Genomic DNA, 24,462 nt, shown 5'->3' on the forward strand with positions numbered 1-24,462 from the left:
ATGTAGCATCAGTGACGTCACCCATTGGTTTGTGGACTGCCGTTTTGAAGCTTTGAGTTTGCCAATATTTGAAAAAATGATGATAAGAGATTGTTGAATTCTCTAAATGTTGAGGAAATGTGTGGTGGTCTTTTCTTTACAATCTTCCTAAATCCAAGAAACAAACAGAGGCTGTTTTTTCCTCCCACAGGAAAAAAGATTAATTCTACTTCATGTATCATTTCTTTTATCGTATGTATTATTCATTAGTTTTATTGTTATGCTACACCTCCAACATGGCAGCGTCCTCTCTTAAAACGATGCCAGTCACTAGTAACCCATAGTAACCATATTAAAACATCTAATGATTCACTTCAGATCTTCCATCAATACACTTATTTAAACCTCACTCATTCATGCCTTCTCTGTCTCTCTCTCTCTCTCTGTCTCTCTCTCTCTCTTTCTCTCTCTCTGCAGGAGAGAGTGTGTGACAGTCCCTCTCTCTCTCCATCTGTTGATGAGATCAACACTCCTCTGCAGTCGCAGCCCAGCAGCTCGGCCTCCAGCTCACCCGAAAGACTGGGTACACTCATACGCGCACACACACACACACACACACACACACACACACACACACACACACACACACACACAAAACTCACTGTGCTTTTTCTTTCAACAGGATTGGTGTCCGCTGATGCAGATGTTGCACTGCCCAACCCTGCTGCACCCATCAAGAAAATAACAAAGGACAAAGGTTGGACCCACACACACACACACACACACACACACACACACACACTTATATAAGTGCGTATATTCCATTACCCATCTTAATCTAAACCCTCACCCATTTTGTTTTTGACAACTGACAAATTGTCCTCACTTAGAGCGCTTTCCTCATCTACTGTATTTACACACACACACACACACACACACACACACACACACACAAAGTCACTTGACTGAAAACACACTCGCAGAAACACACACAAACAGAAACAGAAGCGTCAGGATGTTCAGCCCCTCCTATTGATCACCTGTCTCTGAGCCATCAATCAGAGGAATGAACGAGGGAGGCAGAGATAAATAGATATATAGATAGATAGATGAAGGGGGGAGGGGGTGAGGCTAAGTGAAGGAGACATGGCTAAAAGGGGTTGAGAGGTCACACACTAAAAGCATGTGGGGCCTCTCCTCCCTCCATCACACACTTTGTACTTTCCATTCTTATAACACATTCTGTTTTCAGCTAATTCTTCACTCTCCTCACCTCCTCTCCTTATTTCCTCTCCATTCATACTCCTGAGGCTGCCCTGCAGACATCAGCAGGAGCAGCTTCCTTTAAAATCAATACAAATCTGCTTCCCTTAAAGAATGGAGTGTGGATCTTAAAGGAATAGTTCAACCAAAAACAATATAATTTGTATATAGTGCTCACCTCTCTAGGCTCTCTTTGGTCCCAGAAAAAGCTTTCAATGGAATGCTTTTAATAATAGCGGCGTGCCCGAAAAATGTAACATGTCAGTGCAAACAGACTTCGACGGAGGCCGAAAAAAAGACAGCTGAACAGTTACAAAAACGCCCGAAAAACTTTCAGAAAATACCTGTGCAGCATTATCAAAGTGTCTTGTATCATGAGCTCTTGGAAATCCAAACACAACTATTTTTGCCAATCCATGGGGTGAATGGATGGGTCGAAGAAACAGGACTTTCACCCAGGTGTTCGTGTCCCGCGTGAAACCAAAAGTCAACGTTCACTTATTTTAACTCACGTAGCGTAACAAACATACTCATTTGAACCCAAACCATTATTTTTCCTAAACCTAACCAAGTAGTTTTGTTTGAATTCACAACGTTAACCACATGTTTAAAACAGCGGTACGTGAAGCGTCGTAGTTTTTGTGAAACTAGGGCTACTGAGTGCGTTAAAAAGTGACGCCAAGGGGTCCTTGTTTGTGACGGGTTTGGAATGAGAATGGATTGCAGTAGCTGAAGATAATTTTGCGCCAATGATCCTCTTTTAAATAAAAAATAAATCAGAGGTTCCCTTGACACAGTTATAAATGACTGTGAAATCTGATTTACGTACAACAAAGTACTACGGTTCTGAGTGTTTGTGCGTCATGTTGGACTAATATGCCGTACCAAGACTCTGCGATACTGTACTTAAATAATCCTGGACGGCTCATTAAAACATTAAAACACATTCAAGTTCCTGTTGATAACTAGAAAGCGTATAAAAGCCACTCAGACACAGAAAGTGTTTACTGCTCATCTCAGGGGAAAATAACAGACAACGAAATGTTCTCCCTCCATCTGGAAGGTATATTGGAGCAATTACTGCAGCGGAACGACATAATAAACTAAACCTGTGTTTGTGAGAGAGAGTGACCTTACTGTGTCGTATCCTCAGACAGTTTTTGTGTATTATTTAATTCAAATTTGTGACCAGTGGAAGCAAACTCAGTTTTGGATAATTTGCAGAAATTCCATTCAGAAAGGTATTTTTTAATACGGTAACTTTACTCATAAAATTGATTAATGCATATTAAGTAACACTATGCATCCTTCAATGTCTGCATTTTCCCTGCTGCTCCTTTTTCAAAATAAAAGCACTTCTTTGTGCTACAGTAGAATGAAACCAAGTGTTCATTCTTACTGTTTTTCCTCCCTCCACTCATTTTTATAATCCTTCCCCCCTCCTCTTTTTATCGAAATACCTGTCTTTCTTTTTTTAAATCCGTTTAAACGCTCCCTCTTCTTCCTCCCTCCTCTCCATATTCTGCTGTTTCTCCATTGATATTTCATCCCAGTTTTTCCTCATATTCTCTCCTCTGCACCACGTCATTGTTTGTCCTTTACTGTGCTCACCTTTTATCCCCCCTTATCCACTCCACTTTCTCCTAACACTTTTTTACATTTCAAAGCTTTATCAACATGTAATGGGAGACAAGACAAGAGGTGAAAAGACAAATGGTTGACAAAAAAAGAAAGGATGAGAATAAAATAAGGAAGATTGACCTGGAAATTGGGAAAGAGAAAGAAGGAAACATTGGGGAAGAGAAGAAGGAAGTTTTAATGATGAAGATGAGAGAAAGAAACACATGTGGAAGTGAAGAAAAGGTGATGGGCAAAGATATGAGTGGAAAGGTGGAGTAAAGGGATGTATGGATGAAGTGGCAGATAGAGATGGTGTGTGTGTGTGTGTGTGTGTGAGAGAGAGAGAGAGAGAGAGAGTGTGCATCTTAATCAGCGTTAATTTCACAGCAGAGTTAACCCAGTTGTCAGTGTGTTAGGCATTAAGGGATGATCAGACACTGTGACGCACACACACACACACACACACACACACACACACAAATCAAGAATGTCTTTAATCCTTGCCAATTAGTACCATACATGATTGTCTGAATACTAACGACCTGTGTGTGTGTGTGTGTGTGTGTGTGTGTGTGTGTGTGTGTGTGGTGTAATTGATTTCTGTGATGCTGCTTCGTTGCCTTTTATACCTTTTAGTAAAAAATAAATAAAGCTGCCTTAGTAACATCAACATTTCATAAACTTATACGACGTACATTTATTTTACTATTTTTAAAAGAAACACACTTGTTGTTGGCTATTAAAGGAATAGCTCGACATTTGGTGAAATATACTTATTTGCTTTCTTGCTGAGAGTTATTGTAGATGAAAAGATTGATACCCCACTCTTGTCATTTCGTTAAATGCTAAGCTACAGCTAGCGTAGCAAAGCTGACCTTTGATGCACTCTAAGCAGCTAAATTCTTTACAAGTTTGAAGGCAGATTTTGGAGTTCATGGACGGCTTAAAAGTCCTTACTTGTTTATTTGAAGTAGTAATAATAACAATATTTTTAATATGTAAAGTACTACATTTAGGAAAACAAATATGTACACATAAGATTACCACATAAAACCAAAAAAATAGATTCTCTTTTCAAAAGACAGGACAGTATTCTGTCATTTTAGTAACGTGATGTGTTGATATTTTAGTATGTAGTATTTTTTATTAAAATGTCATAGTAAAGTGTGCCATAAAAGAGGTCAACCAAAATCCCCCCCCAAAAGAAATGTTTTTGATATGTATTCTTCGCAGAAGAGTCTTCGCTGGGACAAGCCCTGCCCCCCGGCTTCCCTGCTCCGTTCCTATTCGCTGACGGCCTGTCGTCAGTGGAGACCCTGCTCACCAACATCCAGGTATGATCCTGCTTTTATTGTCTCGAAAGACTCTTGTGTTAGAGGTTGGTAGAGGATTCAGTGGCGTATTACTGTAATACTGTCTGTTTATATAAGGGTGTTTACTGTGTAAATATGTTTGTTTTTATTACTATTTTTATTATAATTTATTCATTTTGTTATATTTCTTATACTTTATGTATATTTCTTCTCCTATGTCTACTTAATGTGTATTTGTGTTATTCTGATATGTGTAAATGTTTTTCTTTTGAGCTGCTGTAGCACAGGAATTTCCCCAGTGTGGGATTAATAAAGTATATTGTATCTTATCTTATTTTAGTGTTATAATATCACCAATAAGGATTATTGAAGACAATACAGCAACATGTGATCATGGTTAATTAAAGGTTCACCTCCTTCTCGTATTAAAGACATTTAGACAATGTATATGATAATAAACAGAATCAGTTTGATTTTCAAGTCAAGTTTCTCATACTTGCCGTGGTATTTTGGTGCGTAACATACACCACGTACAGAAAAGCTTTTAAAACAGAAATGTACAATAAAAAACATGTAAAATACATCTGTTTAAAAAAGAAAACAGCTGTACAGAAGCACTGTGATCACTGATGATCTGTGAGAAAATTTTGACAAGCAGCATTACAGATTACACAAATAACTATGTTTAAGGATGTTCCATGAAACATGTATGCAAAAGAAGAACAGTAGAACATTAAAAGGAAAATATAGGATGTTAAATTATTCCAAACAATTATGCACATTGAGTATAATAAGTTTTAAGTATAAAAGAGAATTTTTTTCTTAGTATGTATCTTACAAAGGATTATCTTATATTATTATCATAAATTACTCTGTTGAAACCTATGCTTATAAAATGTAGATGTATAACTAAATAGTTATCTTATTTCAAGCAATCAGTGCAATCTTTTCTTTGACTGTTCTTAATGGACTGCAGTGCTCCCATATCATAGTATATCATAGTATATCCAGTATCACAATAAAACCTGCAGTATTGAGGTGAAGGATAAAACGGCACATATTAAGACCGGACACTTTGTAAACAGATTTTATCAAGATGTTTGATCCCTAATATCAGAAAATAATACTCAAAACGCTGATACTTTAGTTTTGACATCTGCATACTGTCACTAAAGTCAAAACTCATGTCTTTTAAAGTTATTTTCCCTATAACAAGACTTCTTCTTGTAACCGTGTCCTCTCAGGGCCTGTTGAAGGTGGCGGTGGAGAACGCCCGGGTGCAGGACAAACAGATCCAGGCGGAGAAAAGAGAGCTGAAGATGGAGCTCTACAGAGAAAGAGAGATGAGAGAGAGTCTTGAACGACAGCTCACCTCCGAACTACAGAGCAGGGGTAAAGATTAACACACAATGAAAACAGCCATTTCACGTATGTGTGGTACAATGATACACCCAGAACACAAAGCACCAATGGAAAAGGTTGGAACTTGAGAAAGAAATGATTTTCTTGAGTAGAAACTTATTTTGTTCTAACTGGTCTAATCATTGCGTTGGCTATGGGACGACATGGAAGTTGTTTGAAGGCACTCAGGGAAATGTAGGAACTTTAACCGAAATAGAAATACTTGAGGCAGCTTAAAGGGATAGTTTGTATCTTTTGAAGTGTGCTTGTGTGAGCTAGGGTTGGGCATCGAGAACCGATTCCTACTTGGAATCGTTTCAAAAAATTACGATTCCATCGGAATCGTTTCTTTATTGGAATCATTTAGAGGGTTTGGTTTCAAATCCGATCATCACTTCCCAATTTAATATGCGCAAGTTTTGGTTTCCGAAGCGGCCAGGCGCTTGTTGTGTTGCAGCCTTGGAGCACAGTAAGCGGAACTCTAGTTACGTTGAAAAAGCTCTGTAAAAGTGCAAACCACCATTGAATCAAAATAAAACTTTCCTCTTATTTGTGAAAATAAGCATGTGACCCGTTTCAACTCCACCCCTCAAAGAATCGGAATTGAGAATCGATAAGAACCAGAATCGAAAGGAAGAATCGGAATTGGAATCAGAATCGTTAAAATCCAAACGATGCCAAACCCTAGTGTGAGCTACTTCTCCATAGTCAGTGTATTAGCTACAGTAGATGGAGGTCGGCACGCCCCCAGTTTAGATAAGCAGGCAGGAGTACAGACACAGAAGCTAAGCAATGTCCTGCTGTGGACGGGGGCAGCAGGTAAACGTATTTTAAACACCTACAAACATCTGTATCAGTTCAACGCAATACTTAAAATATTTCCACCTTGCTGTCAGACAGCCGTTTACGACGGGGAACTGAAGCCGTTATATCGCTCTCTTCAAGCCAAAAGTAAACATAAGCCGCTCTCCGACCGGAGGGATTTTTACAGTTCCTAGAACATAACGTTTCTAGAACCCTTTTTTTCTCGTGTTCCGACTGGACCAATTTGGGGATTATTAAGTTCCTCTGGCCACAGTTCCTGTAACTCTTCCAGCTCCTACTTCAGGGCAGGGTCTTTTCCCTTTTCCCTTTTCCACATAGTGGTGGTTAGATGGCTGTGATTATAAAAACAAAAGGTCAGTTCCTATGGCCACTTGGCCAGTGTGAATGCAAATGGAAAAAAACGGTTTTAGGGGAGAGTGGTTAGTAGAACTGTTTAGAAGTGGACTGTTCCTATAACTACGTTCCTGTAACTACTTGGTCGGAAAGAGGCTACAGATAACAGCTTCAGTTCCCCGTCAGAAAGGGCTGTCTAACCGCAAGGTAAAGCTGTGAAAATATTCTAAATATAGCGTACACGTAAACTGATATTGATGATTGTGTTTTTAGGTTTCTAAAATACGTTTTAGCAGCTGCCCCCGTCCACAGCAGTACGTTGCTTAGCTTCCGTGTCGGTACTCTTACCTGTTTCTCCAAACTGGGCTATGGAGAAGTAGCTCACACAACCACACTTTGAAACTTTCAAACTGAACACAAAATGACTCCTGGGACTTTTTTCCCCCCTCATGTGATCACGTCTTCCTCCCTCAGCCTCCATCCAGAAGCGCCTGAAGAAGGAGAAGAAGGCCAAGAGGAAGCTGCAGGAGGCGCTGGAGTTTGAGTCGAAGAGGAGGGAAAGGGTGGAGGACGCTCTGAAACACTCATCCTCGTCCTCCCCGTCTCCTGAGCCGCTGCACACTGCAAACAACAACAAGAACGGTACGTTAGTTTGGTTACACTTTACTTGAAGGTATCTACATAAGAGTGACATGAAACTGTCATGAACATTATAAACAAGTCATAAACGTTTTTGACATTACGCTTTTTTTAGTAAGTGTCATTCGTTTTTTGTCATAAGTTAGGGTTAGGGTTCATATGCCATGACAGTGTCATGTCACTCTTATGTAGATACCTTCAAGTAAAGTGTTACCGTTTGTTTTCTTATACTATATATATTTGTTTTACTGCTCGCTAGGCTTTCTTTAAAGGTGCCCTGCCATACAAAACCGTTTTACTTGCATTTTTTTAAATGTTAGGTCCATATGTGTTTGTGTTATGTGGTGAATGTGAAGATGAACTGCTACCTCCTCTGTCAGCTCTAGCCACTGAAAAGAAATAAGCAGAGAAATCAGGCCATTTACAAAAGCTGATCAGTCTGACATCATATTGCCTGAGCTCATTACTATTCATTAGCTCGCCCAGTTGGGCTGGGTAAAGGATTCTGACAGCCAGGCTCTCATTGGCTAGCTGTTAGCCAATCAGATTCAAACAGCTTAGCTTGTTGAATATTAATGAGAACTGGCAGAAATCGAGCTGAGTCTTCCTGCAGGCTTTCTATACCATGCTAGAATGGCTTGAAACAAGGTAACCAAGGCATTTTTTTCCACAAAAAATGTTACAGAGTCCATGGTAGAACTTCAGACATTACCACAAAGTAATGAAATATTTGTGGCAGGGCACCTTTAATGTTTCCCTGTTTGTTAAGGAATCTTTCCAACACCCTTACTGTTCTTTCGTTTCAAGCTTGGATTCTTTGGATTACATTTTTAATTAGCTTCTTTCCTTCTTAGTTTGATTAGATGTTTCACTCTACAGTTCTTTCTCTTTTTTGTTGGTCTTATTTCTTCCTTTTCTTTGATTTAATCTGTTTTTGGAAATGAGGACATCTTTTGGGAAGTGCAAACATTTTGAAAAGGGAGAACAGTTACAAAAACTAACAGTATTTTGGGAAATTGAGTATAGTTTTGTTTGCAACGTTGGGACACTTTGGAATGTATTATGATTTTTGGGAAGCGAGTCCAAATATTTGTGTAAGCAGAGGTCAGTTTGAAAAAGCGACATCATTTTAGGAAAGTGAGGCCATTTTGGAGAAATAGGACATACTCTGGAAAGTAGGGACATGTTTTGGAGGGACGTGGTTCTAGCCTTTGTGTTCACCTTGTTGTATCTGAGCTGTTGTTGACTGAAGCTCTTAAAAACAGGCTGCTGCTGTTTTTCTGTCTTCCTTCCATAAAGTTCAGTGTAATCACCAGCGGCAGTAATTGTGCATTTGATCTCCTCTGTGTAGCTTTACTGCAAACGAATGCTAAAATAGCCATCCCAGTTGACTAATACTGTACGGGACACTTTAACCAAGCCAAAAACAAAAACAAATATTTGCTGGTTTCACCTTCTTAGATGTGGAGATTTGTTGCTTTTCTTCATCTTATATGATATTCAATTTAATATATATTTGGGTTTTGGACTCTTGGCCAGACAAAACAGGTAATTTGGGCTAATTTTTCACATTTTCTGACGTTTTATAGACTTAGACAATTCATTGAGAAAATAATCAGCAGATTAAGCAATAATGTAAGTAATCATTAGTTGCAGCTCGATAAAAATACAAACAATTTAAAGCCACCATTCTGGTGTTACTCCAAATATATTTTGGGTGCAGGATCAATCTCTATAATACTATACTATACTATACTATACAAATGGTTGTTGTGACTTCTTTGTAAATCCAGTTTTTTTTTGACCTGCACACGGTTACAAGGTGCTGTTTTTCTTTTCTTTTTTTTTATTGGACGACCCACTGAGACTCTGTCTTGTCTTTGTGTTTCATACCAGACGCTGCTGTAGCCGAGGATAAACCTGAACTTAATGGAAACCAGCAAGACAACGGCGCTGTACAAGGTACCTGAACACACACACACACACACACACACACACACACACACACACACACACACACTAACACGTGGTAGGCATATGTGTGTGTGTCTGTTGGGGCCCAGGCTAGATTAGTGGAGACATTAAGCAGACACAGAGACACTGTGGCCTCCCTTTGATGTATGCACCTTATCAGACACACATGTGAGTGTGTGGAAATATTTCATTCAGCTGATGTCAGTGTGTAAAAGTGTGGACATATTTTTATATATATAGTTTTAAGGTTGTGTCAACTTGTGTGTTTGTGCTGAGGGCCAAGTTGAAATGTAGACCTTGAGGGTGAGGACATTTTTGGAAAATGGTCATTTGTTTTGGAAAGTAAAGACATTTCTGGAAAAGTGACATCTTTTTCAAATGAGAACATTGTTGGAAAGTAAAGACATGTTGGAAAAGGGTGACATCTTCAGTAAGTGAGGACTTTATAGAAACAAACACATTGGACACATGGACATTTTGGATAGTGAGTTTAGTATAGTATGTCATAAAAAACATGGAAATGTCATAAAAAGGCATGTCATACTATAGTATGTCATGACTATTTTATGTGTATGACTTTTTATGACATATGACTTTTTTATAAAAATACTATACTATTACTTTTTTCCACTTTATTCGACATACAACTTTTTTCCACTTTCCACATACTATACTATGACTTTTTCCATTCTTTTTTTCAGCATACTATACTATGACTTTGTTCCACTTTTTGTATATACTATGACCTTTTATGTTTTTTTTCAACATACTATACTATGACTTTTTTCCACATTTTTGACAACAATACTATGATTTTTTTTCGACATACCACTTTTTTTCACTTTTTTCTAAATACTTTACTATGACTTTTTTATGATTTTTTTCAGCATACTATACTATGACTTTTTTAACATACTATACTGAATTTTTTCAACATACTGTACTATGACTTTATGACATTTTACTGTATGACTTTTTTTATGACATATTATGACTTTTTTATGATTTTTTTTGACTCCCCATTTCCGCATACTATACTATGACTTTTTTTTAACATACTATACTGAATTTTTTTCAGCATACTATACTATGACTTTTATGACATTTTACTTTTTGTGAGATACTACACAAGGCCGTTTGATGTCTTCTGGCATACGTTACCATAACTTTTTATGTTTTGTTACAGCATGTGACTTTTTTGACTTACTATACTGACTTTTCTCTACATACTATATAAACTATGCTATGACTTTTTTTCGACATACTATACCTTGACTTTTTTCGATATGCTATACTTTTTTCCACTTTATTCGACATACAACTTTTTTCCACTTTCCACATACTATACTGTGACATTTTCAACATACTTATACTATGACTTTTTTTCAACATACTATACAATTACTTTTTTCCACTTTTTTTGACATGCTATACTATGATTTCTTCCACTTTTTGTATATACTATGACTTTTTCCACTTTTTTGACATACGAATTTTTTTTTAAATATTTTACTGATGTTTTTAGGATTTTTTTCAGCATACTATACTATGACTTTGTTCCACTTTTTTTCGACATACGACATTTTTTTCGGCATACTATACTATGACTTTTTTCCACTTTTTGTATATACTATGACCTTTTTTGATTTTTTTTCAAAATACTATATTATGACTTTTTTCCACATTTTTGACAACAATACTATGACTTTTTTCGACATACCACTTTTTTTCACTTTTTTCGAAATACTTTACTATGACTTTTTTATGATTTTTTTTTTAGCATACTATACTATGACTTTTTCCACTTTTTTTGTATATACTATGACTTTTTCCACTTTTTCTGACATACAAATTTTTTTCAACATACTTTACTATGACTTTTTTATGATTTTTTTCAGCATACTATACTATGACTTTTTCCACTTTCTTTGACATACTATACTATGACTTTTTTCAACATACTATACTATGACTTTATGATTTTTTTCAGCATACTATGACTTTTTCCACTTTCTTTCGACATACTATACTATGACTTATTTCGACATACGATATATACTATGACTTTTTTAACATACTATACTATGACTTTTTCCACTTTTTTTCAGCATACTATACTATGACTTTGTTCCACTTTTTGTATATACTATAACTTTTTTATGACTTTTTTTTTTACATACTATAATCTGACTTTTTATGATTTTTTTTCAGCATACTATACTATGACTTTGTTCCACTTTCTTTCGACATACTATACTATGACTTTTTTCAACATCCTATACTGTTACTTTTTCGACACACTATACTATGACTTTTTTAACATACTATACTGAATTTTTTCAACATACTATACTATGACTTTATGATTTTTTTCAGCATACTATACTATGACTTTTTTCAACATACTATACTATGACTTTTTTATGATTTTTTTTTCAGCATACTATACTATGACTTTTTTGATTTTTTTCAGCATATTATACTATGACCCTTTTTCCAACATACTATACTATGACTTTTTTATGATTTTTTTTTTTCAACATACTATACTAATACTTTTTTAAACTTTTTTGCTTTTCATAATGTTTTTTCAGAGTACTACAGTGGCAAGAGAAAGTATGTGAAACTATTGGAATTTCATTGTTTTCTGAATAAATTTGTCATAAAATGTGATCTGATCTTCATCTAAGTCAAGGGTATTGACAAACATGTGTCTAAAATAATAACACAAACAAATTCTGACCTTTCATGTCTTTATTGAACACACTCATTCAACATTCAAAAAGGCAGTGATTTTATTTTTCTGAAGCCATTCTGTTGTGGACTTGTTGTGTTTTGGGTCGTTGTCCTGTTGCATCACCCACCTTCTGCACGATTTCAGCTGACATACAGACATTCTCACATTATCCTGAAGAATTGTCTGATATACTTGGAAATTCATCTTCCCCTGAATAGGTGCTTTCCTCCCGGATAGTACTTGTACTTTTTAGAGGAAAAATACACTTCTAAGCAGTTCTAAGAACTACTCTCCCCCCAAAATCTTTTTTTCCGTTTTCATTCCCACTGGCCAAGTGGCCATAGGGACTGGTAGGAGGGGTAAGGGAGTGACGCAAGCACGGCAACGGTCTTTATAGCATCGTCACTAGACCTTAGCGCCACATACAACAACAACAAAGCAGCATGGAGGAGGCCAGCAGTGCCTGCACCTCCGCATCAGTCCACTTTTCCGAGTTCCGCATTCTGTCCATTCTCATAGTTATTCAAGTAATGTTTTGCTCAACACAGATGGGGCTTTATTATACTCGGAACAGACCCTGCCTCTGCCTGCTGTGTGTGTGTGTGTGTGTGTGTGTGTGTGTGTGTGTGTGTGTGTGTGTGTGTGTGTGTGTGACGGACACGCAGGACACGCTTGTGGAGTTTAACTCCGAAAAGACAGTTAACCACAGGTTCCCGTTAATCTTATGATGGACATGTGTTGTGATATTTAAACAAACGAACCGTCAACGGCGAAATAAAAGCCTCTTATTTACGAGAGCGGCCTGAGAGACCTCCAGCTCACAGCGAGGTGTCTGAGCATGACTGGCCGAGCGACGAGCTAGAGGCCGGGGCAGGCGCTTGCTGGCTGTCGCCTCACTTCATGGAGCTTCTCAACTCTGAAAACTTTGAAGCAAATTGTCAATTCGAAATCAATTTTCGCAAGACTGCCTATATTCGAATCTAAACAGTTAATTTCTCGCCTAAAACATTGTCAGAAGTGAATTTAATGATGAATAACATGGTGAAAATTGTTAAAAATGTCCCGTTGTTGCTCTGTCTGCAAGTTCCGAGTTGGCAGTGGGCGTGACTTATAAGTTCGACCAATCAAGTACACCTAGGAAAAGGGAAAAGACCCTGCTCTGAAGTAGAAACTAAAAAAGTACGCTACTGCGGCCAGAGGAACTTAAAAATCCCCAAATTTTTCCTGTCGGAACACGACGACAAGTGTGTTCTAGGAACGTTTAGTTCTAAGAACTGCAAAAATCCCTCCGGTCGGAAAGCCCCTATTGATTCCAAGCTGTCCAGTCCATTAGGTTTCCTCCACCATACTTTACGGTTGGGATGATGTTTTCACGGTGATATGCCGTGCCGTTTCTACGCCAGATGTATTGCTGTGTGGTATTTCCAAATAGTTCAGTCTTAGTTTCATCAGTCCACAAAACATTTTGCCAATACCGCTGTGGAGTGTCAATGTGCTCTTTTGCTAACTTTAGGCATGCAGCAATGTTCTTTTTAGTAAGCAGTGGCTTCCTTCGTGGCGTCCTGCCGTAGATACCCTGCTTGTTCAATGTTTTACGTATTGTAGACACACGAACAGAGATGTTAGCCAGTTCCAATGATGCCTTCAAATCTTTGGCTGTCAATCGGGATTGTTTCTTGACCTCATTGATGAGTCTTCGTTGTGCTCTTGGTGTCATTTTGACTGGGCGCCCACTTCTTGGTAGAGTAGCAACAGTCCTGTAGACTGGTGAATTTCTAAAGTTTTTTAAATAACTTCGTCACCCTTGCCAGCTTTATAATTTATTCAGAAAACCATGACATTCCAAAAGGTTCACATACTTTTTCTTGCCACTGTATACCATGACCTTTTTTCGATATGCTATACTATGACTTTTTTCACTTTTTGTATATACATGACTTTTTTTCGACATACTATACTTTTTACTTTACTAGATTTTTTACAAAATACTATACTATAACGTTTTCCCACTTTTGTTGACATACTATACTATGACTGTTTTCAACATACTATACATTTATTTTTTTTCCCACTTTTTTATGACATTTTTCAACATAATGACACACAATGTGACACTGACACAGTGTTATCTTTTGCTGGTTGTTAAGGCTTCATTACAGTAAAGTGAGTAAAAGCAGTCAACTCTACAATATCGACATTGATTAATTTGGTCGAAATCTCTCGCTCTCGCTCTCTCAAGAACAGTACAGCAGCTTTATTGATATATACACACACAATACAACACGCAATGTCAGACTGTTTGTCAATTTTAAAGAATAATACAGTAGTGGAATAACTATTGAATGGTTAATGTAACAGGTTGCTTTATAAACATGACGTGGAAATGCATATACATGTCAGTATATATACACAGCAGCTTAGGTTTTCATTTTGACAGTGACATGTACGATAAAAACAAAAAAAAATATATAGTGCGATTGAACTTATGTTAACTGTTCATCAGAGTGATGGCCTGTAGGAAGAAACTTTGTTTTGGCATACAGTGTTTTGTTGTGCCTACAAGAGGGGAGAAGTTGGAACAGGTTGTGTCCAGGGAGTGATGGGTCTGCAGGAGACTTGATTATTGCAGTGTAGAACTGGAGCATCAGCTCTAAAGCAGGTTCCGAGCTGGCGCAGGAAGTACATCCTCTGCTGGGCCTTTTTGATTACTGTGTCGATGTTGGACACCCACTTTAGGTCCTGGGAGTTGGTGGGTCCTAGAAAGCTGAAATTTTCCATAACATTTTAGACAGACATTTCACAGTATGAAAAAAAAAAAAAAAGTCAAAGTATGTTTAAAAAAAGTCAGTTATAAAAAATCATAGAATGTCGAAAAATAGTCATAAAAAAGTCATAGTAGTATTTCGAAAAACAGTAATAGTATGTCGAAAAAACAACCAAGTCAAATTTAAGAGTTTTTAAGACCTATATCCCGACATCAAACTACAACGAAATGCAGAGTCACAAAAGTACTTGCAAAGTAAATACATGTATTCAAATTAATAAAAGCAAAACGGAGTAATAATAATCTGTACATTGACAGCGTATTATATTTATACTAGTGAAAGAAATAACTACAATCCCACAGAATTAAAAAAAAAAAAAGAAAAAAATTCAGTGACCATTAGAGGTAGCGTTACATGGACATAAGAAAATTAAGACCTTTTAAAATTATTTAAGACCTAGAACACAATACTTTAGGGATTTTTAGACTTTTTAAGACCCCGTGGAAACCCTGGTATAGTATGTCAAAAAAAAGTCTAAAAAGTCATAGTATAACATAAAATCATGTTGAAAAATCCATAGTATGTTGAAAAAAAAAATCATATGTAGAAAATAGTCATAGTATAGAATGTGGAAAAAGTCAGTATAGTATGTCACAATATGTCTAAAAAGTCATAAGTCACAGTTTAGTATGTCGAAAAAAGTCATAGTATGTCAAAGAAAAGTCAGAAAAAAAAAGTCTAAGAAAGTATAGTATGTCGAAAAAAGTCACAAAGAAGTGGGGCGCCCTGGTAGCTCACCTGGTTGAGCCTGTGCCTTATGTATTAAAGGGTAACTATTATTATATAGCATTTTCAGGATTATACTTGCATTTTGTATTTCTACTAGAACATGTTTACATGTCTTTTCTGTTAAAAAAAAAAACTTTATTTTTCTCATACTGCCCATGGCTGCTGCACCTGTATTCACCCTCTGTATGAGACACTCTGTAGGAGCGCCTGTCTCTTTAATCCCCTATTCCAGAAAAAGCCCAGTCTGCTTTGATTGGTCAGCGCGCTTCATGGAAAATCCGGAGCCTCCGCTCCGTGTCTCACTAGTTGAAGCTGGAGCTATTGCAACGGAATATGAATATATACACACACACACACACACGTCCCAGCAGTAAAGTGACTATGTCGCGTTAGCATGTAGCTACTTAATAGTTAGCAGTATGCTAATGTTAGATTGTAGTGGAACGAAGCAGCACTTTCTACTGTCAAAAATCGCAGATAAAGGCTTCTGAACCAAACACTAACCACTCTGACATGTTTCAGCAGTAATGCAACCCAGAATTTAACAACATTGGCAGCCAAGATAACATTGTTTACTGCCTTTAGCCGTGTAGCTACTTTAGTTAGCGGTTGACACTAATAGAATATAGCAGCAATTTCTACCGTCAAAAATCGCAGATAAAGGTTTTTAAACCAAATACTACTAACAGAAAATGTTTCAGGAGTAATATGACCTGGAATTGGGGAAAGTTTAATGACACTGGCAGCCAAGGTGGCATTGTTTACTGCCGTTAGCATGTAGTTACATGGGAATTTTCAGTGGCTTAAAAAAAAAACACTCCAGTCCTGCCTACTTGGAGCCATAGACTGTATATATTAATATTTACAGTCAATGCTTGGAGCAGATGACCGATCCTAGAAGGCCAGCTTAGAGTTGTGTAACACTTAGCCGAGAGTAGAAAAAAACTGTTGAAACCAGAGTGTTCCAAATAGTTGGAAATCTGAATGTTTTAGCTCACAGGGATTTGTCTAAAATACGTTTACCTCATTAATTGAAGTTTTGGCCACGTTTAACATGAAAATCCAACATTATAACATATGACAGAAAACATGGAAAAGCTTAATATGTGACCTTTAAGGTTCAGTCCTTACCGTAACAACCCGGTAAAAAAGGTTATAAAAGCTTAAATATTCCCAAACTCTCGCCTTCAATGAGGACGAAGCAGGTTGAATGATTCTTTTTGTGAGGTTTGCCATTGTTGTTGCGCCGACTAAACTACTTCCGCTGCACTCCTCCTCCTTTTGATTATGACAAAAGCGCCCAGGCGTCAGTGTGAATTCGACGCAGCGCCATCTATGGGAATGGCGAGCTAAACTAATTTCAGGACAATAATATACACGCCATAACAAAACGAAAAAAATAAATATGAATCGATTTTTGGAATTCTATGAATCTATTTTGAATCTGTAGAGCTTGAATCGATTCACAAATGTGAATAATTTTTTTGCACACCCCTACAGCATGTTGAAAGATTTGATGAAAAAAAAATTTGATTTAAAAAATATTTTTGATTTAAAAAAATAAAAATGTCCCCACTTTCCATTAAAACGTATTGTCTCCAAAAATGTCCTCACTGAGGGAAAAAATTGTGACATTTTGGATAAAAGGGGACATTTTGAGAAATTTTGAAAAGTGCAATGTTGGGACACTGGATTTTTTTAGTTAAATTATTTTAGGATTTCTTTTGACTATGTCCTGTCCTTACTTTCGCAAAAGACTGTTGGGTTAAGACTCAGAAATTAGGTTACAGTTATGGACTTGGGGAATGCATTATGCCAAGTACTGTGTGTGTGTGTGTGTGTGTGTGTGTGTGTGTGTGTGTGTGTGTGTGTGTGTGTGTGTGTGTTTTAGTATGCATGTCGTCTCTTTCCACCAGCTGTGCTCAGTCCTCCCTGACATTGAAAACCTTCATTTGAAACTCTGCGTGTGTATAAATGAATATATACAGGCGCACACACACACTCAACCTGTGTGTGTAGTCTGTACCTATAAGTGTGTATTTTAGTGTGTATGTGTGTTTGATCCACACTCTGGTGAGACAGGGAACTCTAATTAGCTCTCTCTCCTCTTTAGACCCCTTTTAGATCCCTTCTCTTCTGCAAGCCAAGCACTCTGACAAACACACACACGGACCCACCTGATTTCATTAATGTTGATTGGCCCAGTAGGACCCCTTTGCTGCCTCACACACACACAGCCATAAAAGCATTTTGCACCTACGTTGACACACACACACACACACACACACACCTCCCCTGCCTCTCTCACCTTCCACACTCTTAATTAACGAGTGAGGAGAAAACTGCTGAATACAAAGAAAGACATCGCATTACAATCAGAAAGAGAGAGGGAGAGAGAAAAAAAGAGGTGGAGAGAGAGAGAGAGAGAGAGAGAGGGTTAAAAAGAAAAGGAGTAAGATCGTTTTCTCTTGGTTGTTTAAAGCTGACCGGACTAATTGGCCAGTAAAAATATTAGAAGAGATTGGGAAGAAAGTGAGGAAGAAGAGAGGGCAAAGGAGATGGGAGGGGAAAAGTGTGGAAGTAGGACAAAGGCTAGAGCAAAAAAGGATGGACAAAAGTAGGGGAGGAAATAAGAAGAGAAGCGAAGATAGAACAGGTGGAGGACGGAAACAAAGAGAAGGTAGAAAGGAGAAAATAAAAGTAAGATAGAAATTGGGAAAGATTGAGGGGGAGGACAAATGAAAAGGAGGAGAGGAACTGTAGACGATTGGGGAGAAAAGAGTGATGAGAGGGAAATGGAGGGGGGAGAGGACAAGAACAGAAGTGAAGAAAAAGACAGGAAATAATACATTGTATGTAAGTAGGGGAAGGAAAAAGAGTTGGAGGAGAAGAAAGATTTAAAGATAGTTGAAGAGGAGAAAGAGGACGGGGGAAGAGAACATAAAATGATTGGGGGGATGAGAGGATAAGTTAGACATGTCAGGAGAAAAAACTGTTGAGGTATGGAGAGAAAAGAGGATAAGAAAGAGGTGATGTGAGCTAAAATTGGTAGAAATTGAGGATGTTTTTAAGGGCAGGAAGAACAGGTGGGGGGTGAGAAGTCAAGAGAAAAGTGGAGAAATGAAGAGGAGAGAACGAGAGTGAGGAGTGGGGAGAAAAGAGGTGATGAGAGCTAAAATAAAAAAGGAGGAAAGAATAAAATTGATAGAGAAGTAGAGGGAAGATTGAGGACTCAAAAGAATATGAAAGAAAAGGATGCAGAGGATGGGGGAAATGATGAAAGAAATGAGAGAGTAGTAAGATACGGCAGCAAAAGGAGGAGAGCGGGGGAGGAAGAATCTGTGGACGAGAGGAGGTGGAAAAGAAGGAATGAAAGCTGGAGAGCAGTCGGAAGAAAGCGATGTGGGCAAAAGAAAAAATGAAGTGGAACAGGAGACAAAAAAAAAAGTAGAGATAGTGGCTTAATGAAGGATAAGAAAAAGGGTAAAGAACAGAAGTGAAGAAGGAGGATAACATGAGAAGAGAAGCTGGTGGGAAAAAAAGGGGGGGGGGTCTGGGATAGGAGAGGAAAAGGAGGACAGAAGAAAGAGGGAGGAGGAGTGTGCAGATTCCTCAGGAGGTAGTTTTGAAAAATGTGACCTTGTTCCGAGACCTGGTGACATTTCCTCCACCCAGCCGATACGTTTAACAAGGCAGGTCAGCATCATTTTTAACCAGGACAGCCAACACACACACACACACACACACACACACACACGTGAGAGTGGAAGGGAAACAGGGTTGCCAGGTCAAAATATTAACACAGAAAGATCAGCAAAAGAATACAATTAATGAACACAAAAAAAGATCCCTCTTGTGGACGCCTGGGTAGCTCACCTGGTAGAGCGCGCGCCCATATGTGGAGGTTTACTCCTCGATGCAGCGGCCCTGGGTTCGACTGACCTGCGGCTCTTTGTTGCCATGTCATTCCCCCGCTCTATCCCCATTCATGTTTTCAGCTGTCCTATTAAAAATAAAGGCCTAAAATGGGCAAAAAAATTATCTTCAAAACAAATAAAAAAATCCCTCTGGTTAAAAGATGCTAAATTTCAAAATCTCCTCTTTTGTATGATGTAATGCACAATATTAAATAAATATGATATTGATTTTAACCACATTGCCTTTTTGGAAATACTGTACATGGGAATGTGAACCTCACACATTTTACATTGGCAACAGCTTCCCAAAGTTAAAGTTTTGTTTTATTAAATGCAGTGCAGTACATTAACACTCACACTCCTGTCATACTGGCCATGACCAGTGTAGTTTATTCTGAAATACAGCCCCACTAATACTCGATTTTTGACACTGTTATCAATAATTGAAAAAAAAAAAAATGTCTTTAAACAATGTTCTGATATTTTATAGAATAAAAAAAAAGTGCAATTAATTCAATTAATGTAAAGTAATTGAAGTGATCGTTAAGGGCTGCAATTAACGATTATTGTCATGATTGATTAATCTGTCAATTACTTCAACAGATTAATTATTAATTATCAGTTGTTTGGTCTATAAAATGTGAAAAAATGGTTCCAAAAAGATATATCGATCAGTGTATCTCAAGATGACGTCCTTAAATGTCTTGTTTTGTTCACAACTCAAAGAATTTCAGTTTACTGTCTTAGAGTAGTGAAGTGTTGTTGTAAATTGAATATCTTTTGGTTTTGGTCTGTTGGGCAAGCAGAACAATACATTAAAATATATAAATATAAAATACAATTTGATTGCATTTTATTAGACCAAACTATAATGAAAATAAGCAGTGGTTACACCCTAATTGTCAGGCAGATAGGTAGTGTACGAGAATTAATCCAGCCACAGAAAATGTACAAATCTGAGCAACATTCAAAAACAATGACATGAATTTGTGATTTTTTGGGCTTTTTCCGCCTTTAATTTTGGTAGGACAGCTAGGTGAGAAAGGGGAGAGAGAGGGGGAAGACATGCAGGAAATTGTCACAGGTCAGATTTGAAACCTGGACCTGTGTGTCGAGGCATAAACCTCTGTATATGTGCGCCTGCTCTACCACTGATCCAACCCGGCCACGATACAGGTTTAAGTTTTAAGGACAGCACTGGGGGACCAAAGCTGCGACTTTTTAAGTTGCAGGACAGTTTTTTAAGCACCAGGCCAAACCTGCTGCCTAAAGGAGAAAAAGAAAGGACAGAAGAGGACAGAGAGAAGAATGGGTCGAGATAAAAATAATATGAGAGTAACAGATAGAGGACAGGAGGGAGCAGAGGAGGAGGAGGAGGGGATGCATGTAGAATAGAGGGATGAAAGAGGAGGAGACGAGGGGGTTTGAGTGGATCGTGGCGTGATAAAAATAGGGAAGGGCAGGAGATGAGAGGGATGAAAAGGAGGGAAGGCAGGGAATATGAAGAGGAAACGAGGGGCGAGTGCAAGATGAAAGAGAAATTTAAGAAAGTTTTTTTTCGAACCTGTTTCATATACTTTTTTAAACAAAGAATGATGAGTAGAGGACAAAACTAGAGGGTAAGATGATGAAGTAAAAAGTAGTAGAGGGCAAGAGTGAGAGAGAGAAGTGCAGGGTGGAAAGAGGAGGCAGGGCAGGTTTATGGTTGCTGTTATGCAGAAATGTAAACACTTTGCAACGTTCGCAGAAAACAATGACACCGCAGGGAGAGGAAGGTGTGTGTGTGTGTGTGTGTGTGTGTGTGTGTGTGTGTGTGTGTGTGTGTGTGTGTGTACGTGTACATGCTCCAGTGTGGGTGGGTGCAGCAAAAGCACTACGGGGAGCGGAAGGCGAACCACGGAGGTGAAATGAGAGAGAAAAAAAAAGTCAAAGAGAGAGAGAGGGAGAGCCGACCCTGGCAAAATTGGAGATATGAGACTTCTATCATAAACGGATGCTGCATAAAGGGAGAACAAGATGCATCTAATTCAGCTAAAAAACGATGTCCTGTTTTAATAATCATGAAGTATGAAGTTCGTGTGCAAATAGAGCTTATTAGATCTGCACTGAAACACTGACAACGCTGCATCTACATTTTTAAAACCCTTAAAGCTGCACCAGCTGAGTTTGCGAGTTGGTAGCAACAAGAGGTTTGAAGCCACAGTGACTTCTTACAGCGGGGGTGACGTGAAGTTAGTTCAAGTCCCTAGGGGGCTTGAAAATATTTGCATCTACAAAAGGGGAGCCCTGCAAAAAAAGTTTGGAAACCACTGTGTTAGGGTTCAATTTTAATGTTGCTTTGTTTCCGATACCTTGTTGTGTGTTTATTTTCAGACTCCCGGTCGTTTCTGAAGACCCCCATGATGTTCTAGAAAGGACACTGCCTCCAGAAACCCCACCCCTTCCCTACCTTACCCCCTCCCTCTCACGCACAGATAAACTCCACCAGCCCAGATTCACCATGGCAACATCCTCCCTGGGAGGCGGGATTCTACGTGCAAACTTTTTGATGTTGCTTTGAAACAATGAGACTACTAGGAGGGCGAAACACCCCTGATTTGGACTCACCGGGGTCGTGTCTCTCTCTCTCTCTCTCTCTCTCTCTCTCTCTCTCTCTACTTCTTTCTTCTTTTTAGACAAACTTCACTCCATTCCTCTTTTTCTCTCCCTGCACTGGGACTTCTCTCATCCCTCATTTGTTTCGAAAAACTGAAAAATAAAAATCATTCCCGAGCAAAGGCAAGGAAGAAAAAGTCACCACGAAGCAAACAGACCAGACTGACATCGACGCCCTTTTACCAATCAATTTGGTTCGGACATCACGTGGGGAAATAACATCAGGGATCAATTTGATTGGAATACTTTTCAAATGGTCCAATCACACGATGTGATCCACAGGAGTGTTTTCTAATTGGTGCTGACAAGAATGGGTTTATACAACAACAACAAAAAAAAGACGTTTAAAAGGAAGAATAAAAAGGTTCAAACCCCCTCTGGATTTGAAGTACCTTCAGTCAACCTCATTGGCTGGCTGGCTGGCAACACCTCTCTGATTGGACGGTAATCAGCTAATCAGAGGTGCTCAGGACTGGAGGAGGAGGGGTTTAGAAAAAGTGTAAAAAATTATCGCGAAGGGATAAAAAAAGAAAAGAAGAAAACAACTTGGGAGGCTATTTCTGTCTCTCTTGTTTTATTCATTTTTGTTTTCTGTACAGGGACTGAAAAGAATGCATGGGAAAACTTTTCTTATGTTGTCATTTGGCTTATTTTATCCTCTGTACACTCCTTACATCCAACTCTCTTCTTCCCCTCTTATACTCTTTCTTCGCTTCATTCCTCTTTCTTTTCTATAAAGTAGCTCCTCTTCCTCTTGTATCTCTTGCATCTTCCCTTTATTTTCTCTCTCTGTAAGGAGACATAACTCTGAAAGTGTTGGATGCAGCTTTTCAGTGTATGAAGTATTTTCTATCACCCTTAATAACCTGTGAAATCAGTTTCTCAAATGATGCAAAAGTAATATAAAAAAAAAACCTAAAAAAAACAAACTTTTTTTTTATATTACAAATGGAGTGGTTTTTAAACACAATATTATATCCTAAAAAAAAAAAAAAGAAAAGAAAAAAAGGTACGTTGAATTCTCTTCCTTGACTTTGGACCTTTTGGCCCCCGTTCCCTCGTGACCAGGGAGTACTGGTCAAGTTTCTGGAGTTTGTCAAATTGAAGACAAGGAGCGCTTGATTTGTCTGTTTTTAAACTGCCCTGATGCAAACGTTATCATTTTCGATATTCCTTTTGTTTGGATTTGGGAACTTATCCTTGATGGTCCCACCTTGAAGTAAAGAGGAGTACTTAAGGTGTGAAATTAAGCGCTCCTCATCTACAACAAAGGAAACTATATTTCCCTGATTTTCTGACCTACTAAGAGTGCAGACTGTTGTGTTGCGGTTTTGTTTATTCCACTGTGTGTTTTAGTTGTTGATTACTATTTGAAATGTGTACGGGAGGGATGAAGGGTCGGGTGGTGTCGGGGTGGGTCGGGATTAGGGTTAAAGGGATATTCTGTGTAGATAAAAACAAACATTCAGCATTTTCTTGTTTTATTTCTATTATTTTGTTTCTCCTGATGATCTCTCAGTCTGTCACTGTTCTCTGGGTTTGAGCTGACTGCAAATATACAGTATTATAATGACTGCTGTCTTGTGTTTCTCTCTCTCTCACACACACACAAAATTGCTTCTTTCCATACCTGCCATATGTTTTGGTTTGTAAACAATTTAACAATCCCCATGAAAATTGAAAAAAGTAATAAAATAAATATTGAGTGTTTCAGCTCAGAAATACAGACTACTGACGTCTACAAAGCCTTTTGTTAAAGCCATTATGTGTAGGATTTTAAAAAAATACAGTGTGGTAAAACCTTCACAGATCTGAACTAAGACTCCTTTTGACCAGAAAGTTCCAGGAACGATGAAACCACGTATGCGATTAGTCAGGCGGGTGTATGGGCGATCACTACTGCACAGGGCTGCACGATATGAGGAAAATATCTAATTGCAATTATTTTTGACTGATATTGCGATTGCAATATGATTCACGATATTGAAGGGAATGCTCATGTTTGTATATTATTCTCATTTTCATTGACTAATATTAAATCTTAAATTAAAATGATTATAGTGTGATTTTTGCAGTGTTTTCTGTAGTCTGCAGGATAGGATGTGTAGGCCGGGACGTCTCTGCAGCACCACAATATTTCATTCAGAATGGTTTGACACATATTTTGCCTTTAACAAATATTGCGCCCCTCTGCAATTTGGATATTGCACTAGTCCATATTGCGATTTTGATAAAATTGTGATTAATTATGC

General features: G+C 38.1%; 1 protein-coding gene across 1 annotated transcript in view; it reads left to right on the forward strand.

The window, feature by feature from the left end:
- Positions 1 to 22,567, forward strand: part of LOC144534457 (dachshund homolog 2-like) — a 98,186-nt gene extending 75,619 nt beyond the window's left edge. The window contains exons 6-12 of the mRNA XM_078276390.1: positions 457 to 562; positions 662 to 736; positions 4,096 to 4,196; positions 5,420 to 5,567; positions 7,209 to 7,376; positions 9,270 to 9,335; positions 21,929 to 22,567. Of these exons, the coding sequence (XP_078132516.1) occupies positions 457 to 562; positions 662 to 736; positions 4,096 to 4,196; positions 5,420 to 5,567; positions 7,209 to 7,376; positions 9,270 to 9,335; positions 21,929 to 21,966 (702 nt within the window). The 3' untranslated portion in view covers positions 21,967 to 22,567. The remainder of the gene's footprint in view (positions 1 to 456; positions 563 to 661; positions 737 to 4,095; positions 4,197 to 5,419; positions 5,568 to 7,208; positions 7,377 to 9,269; positions 9,336 to 21,928) is intronic.
- Positions 22,568 to 24,462: the final 1,895 nt, after the last annotated feature.

The sequence above is a fragment of the Sander vitreus genome, chromosome 19, assembly GCF_031162955.1.
Source record: "Sander vitreus isolate 19-12246 chromosome 19, sanVit1, whole genome shotgun sequence".
In the NCBI taxonomy this organism is placed as follows: Eukaryota; Metazoa; Chordata; class Actinopteri; order Perciformes; family Percidae; genus Sander; species Sander vitreus.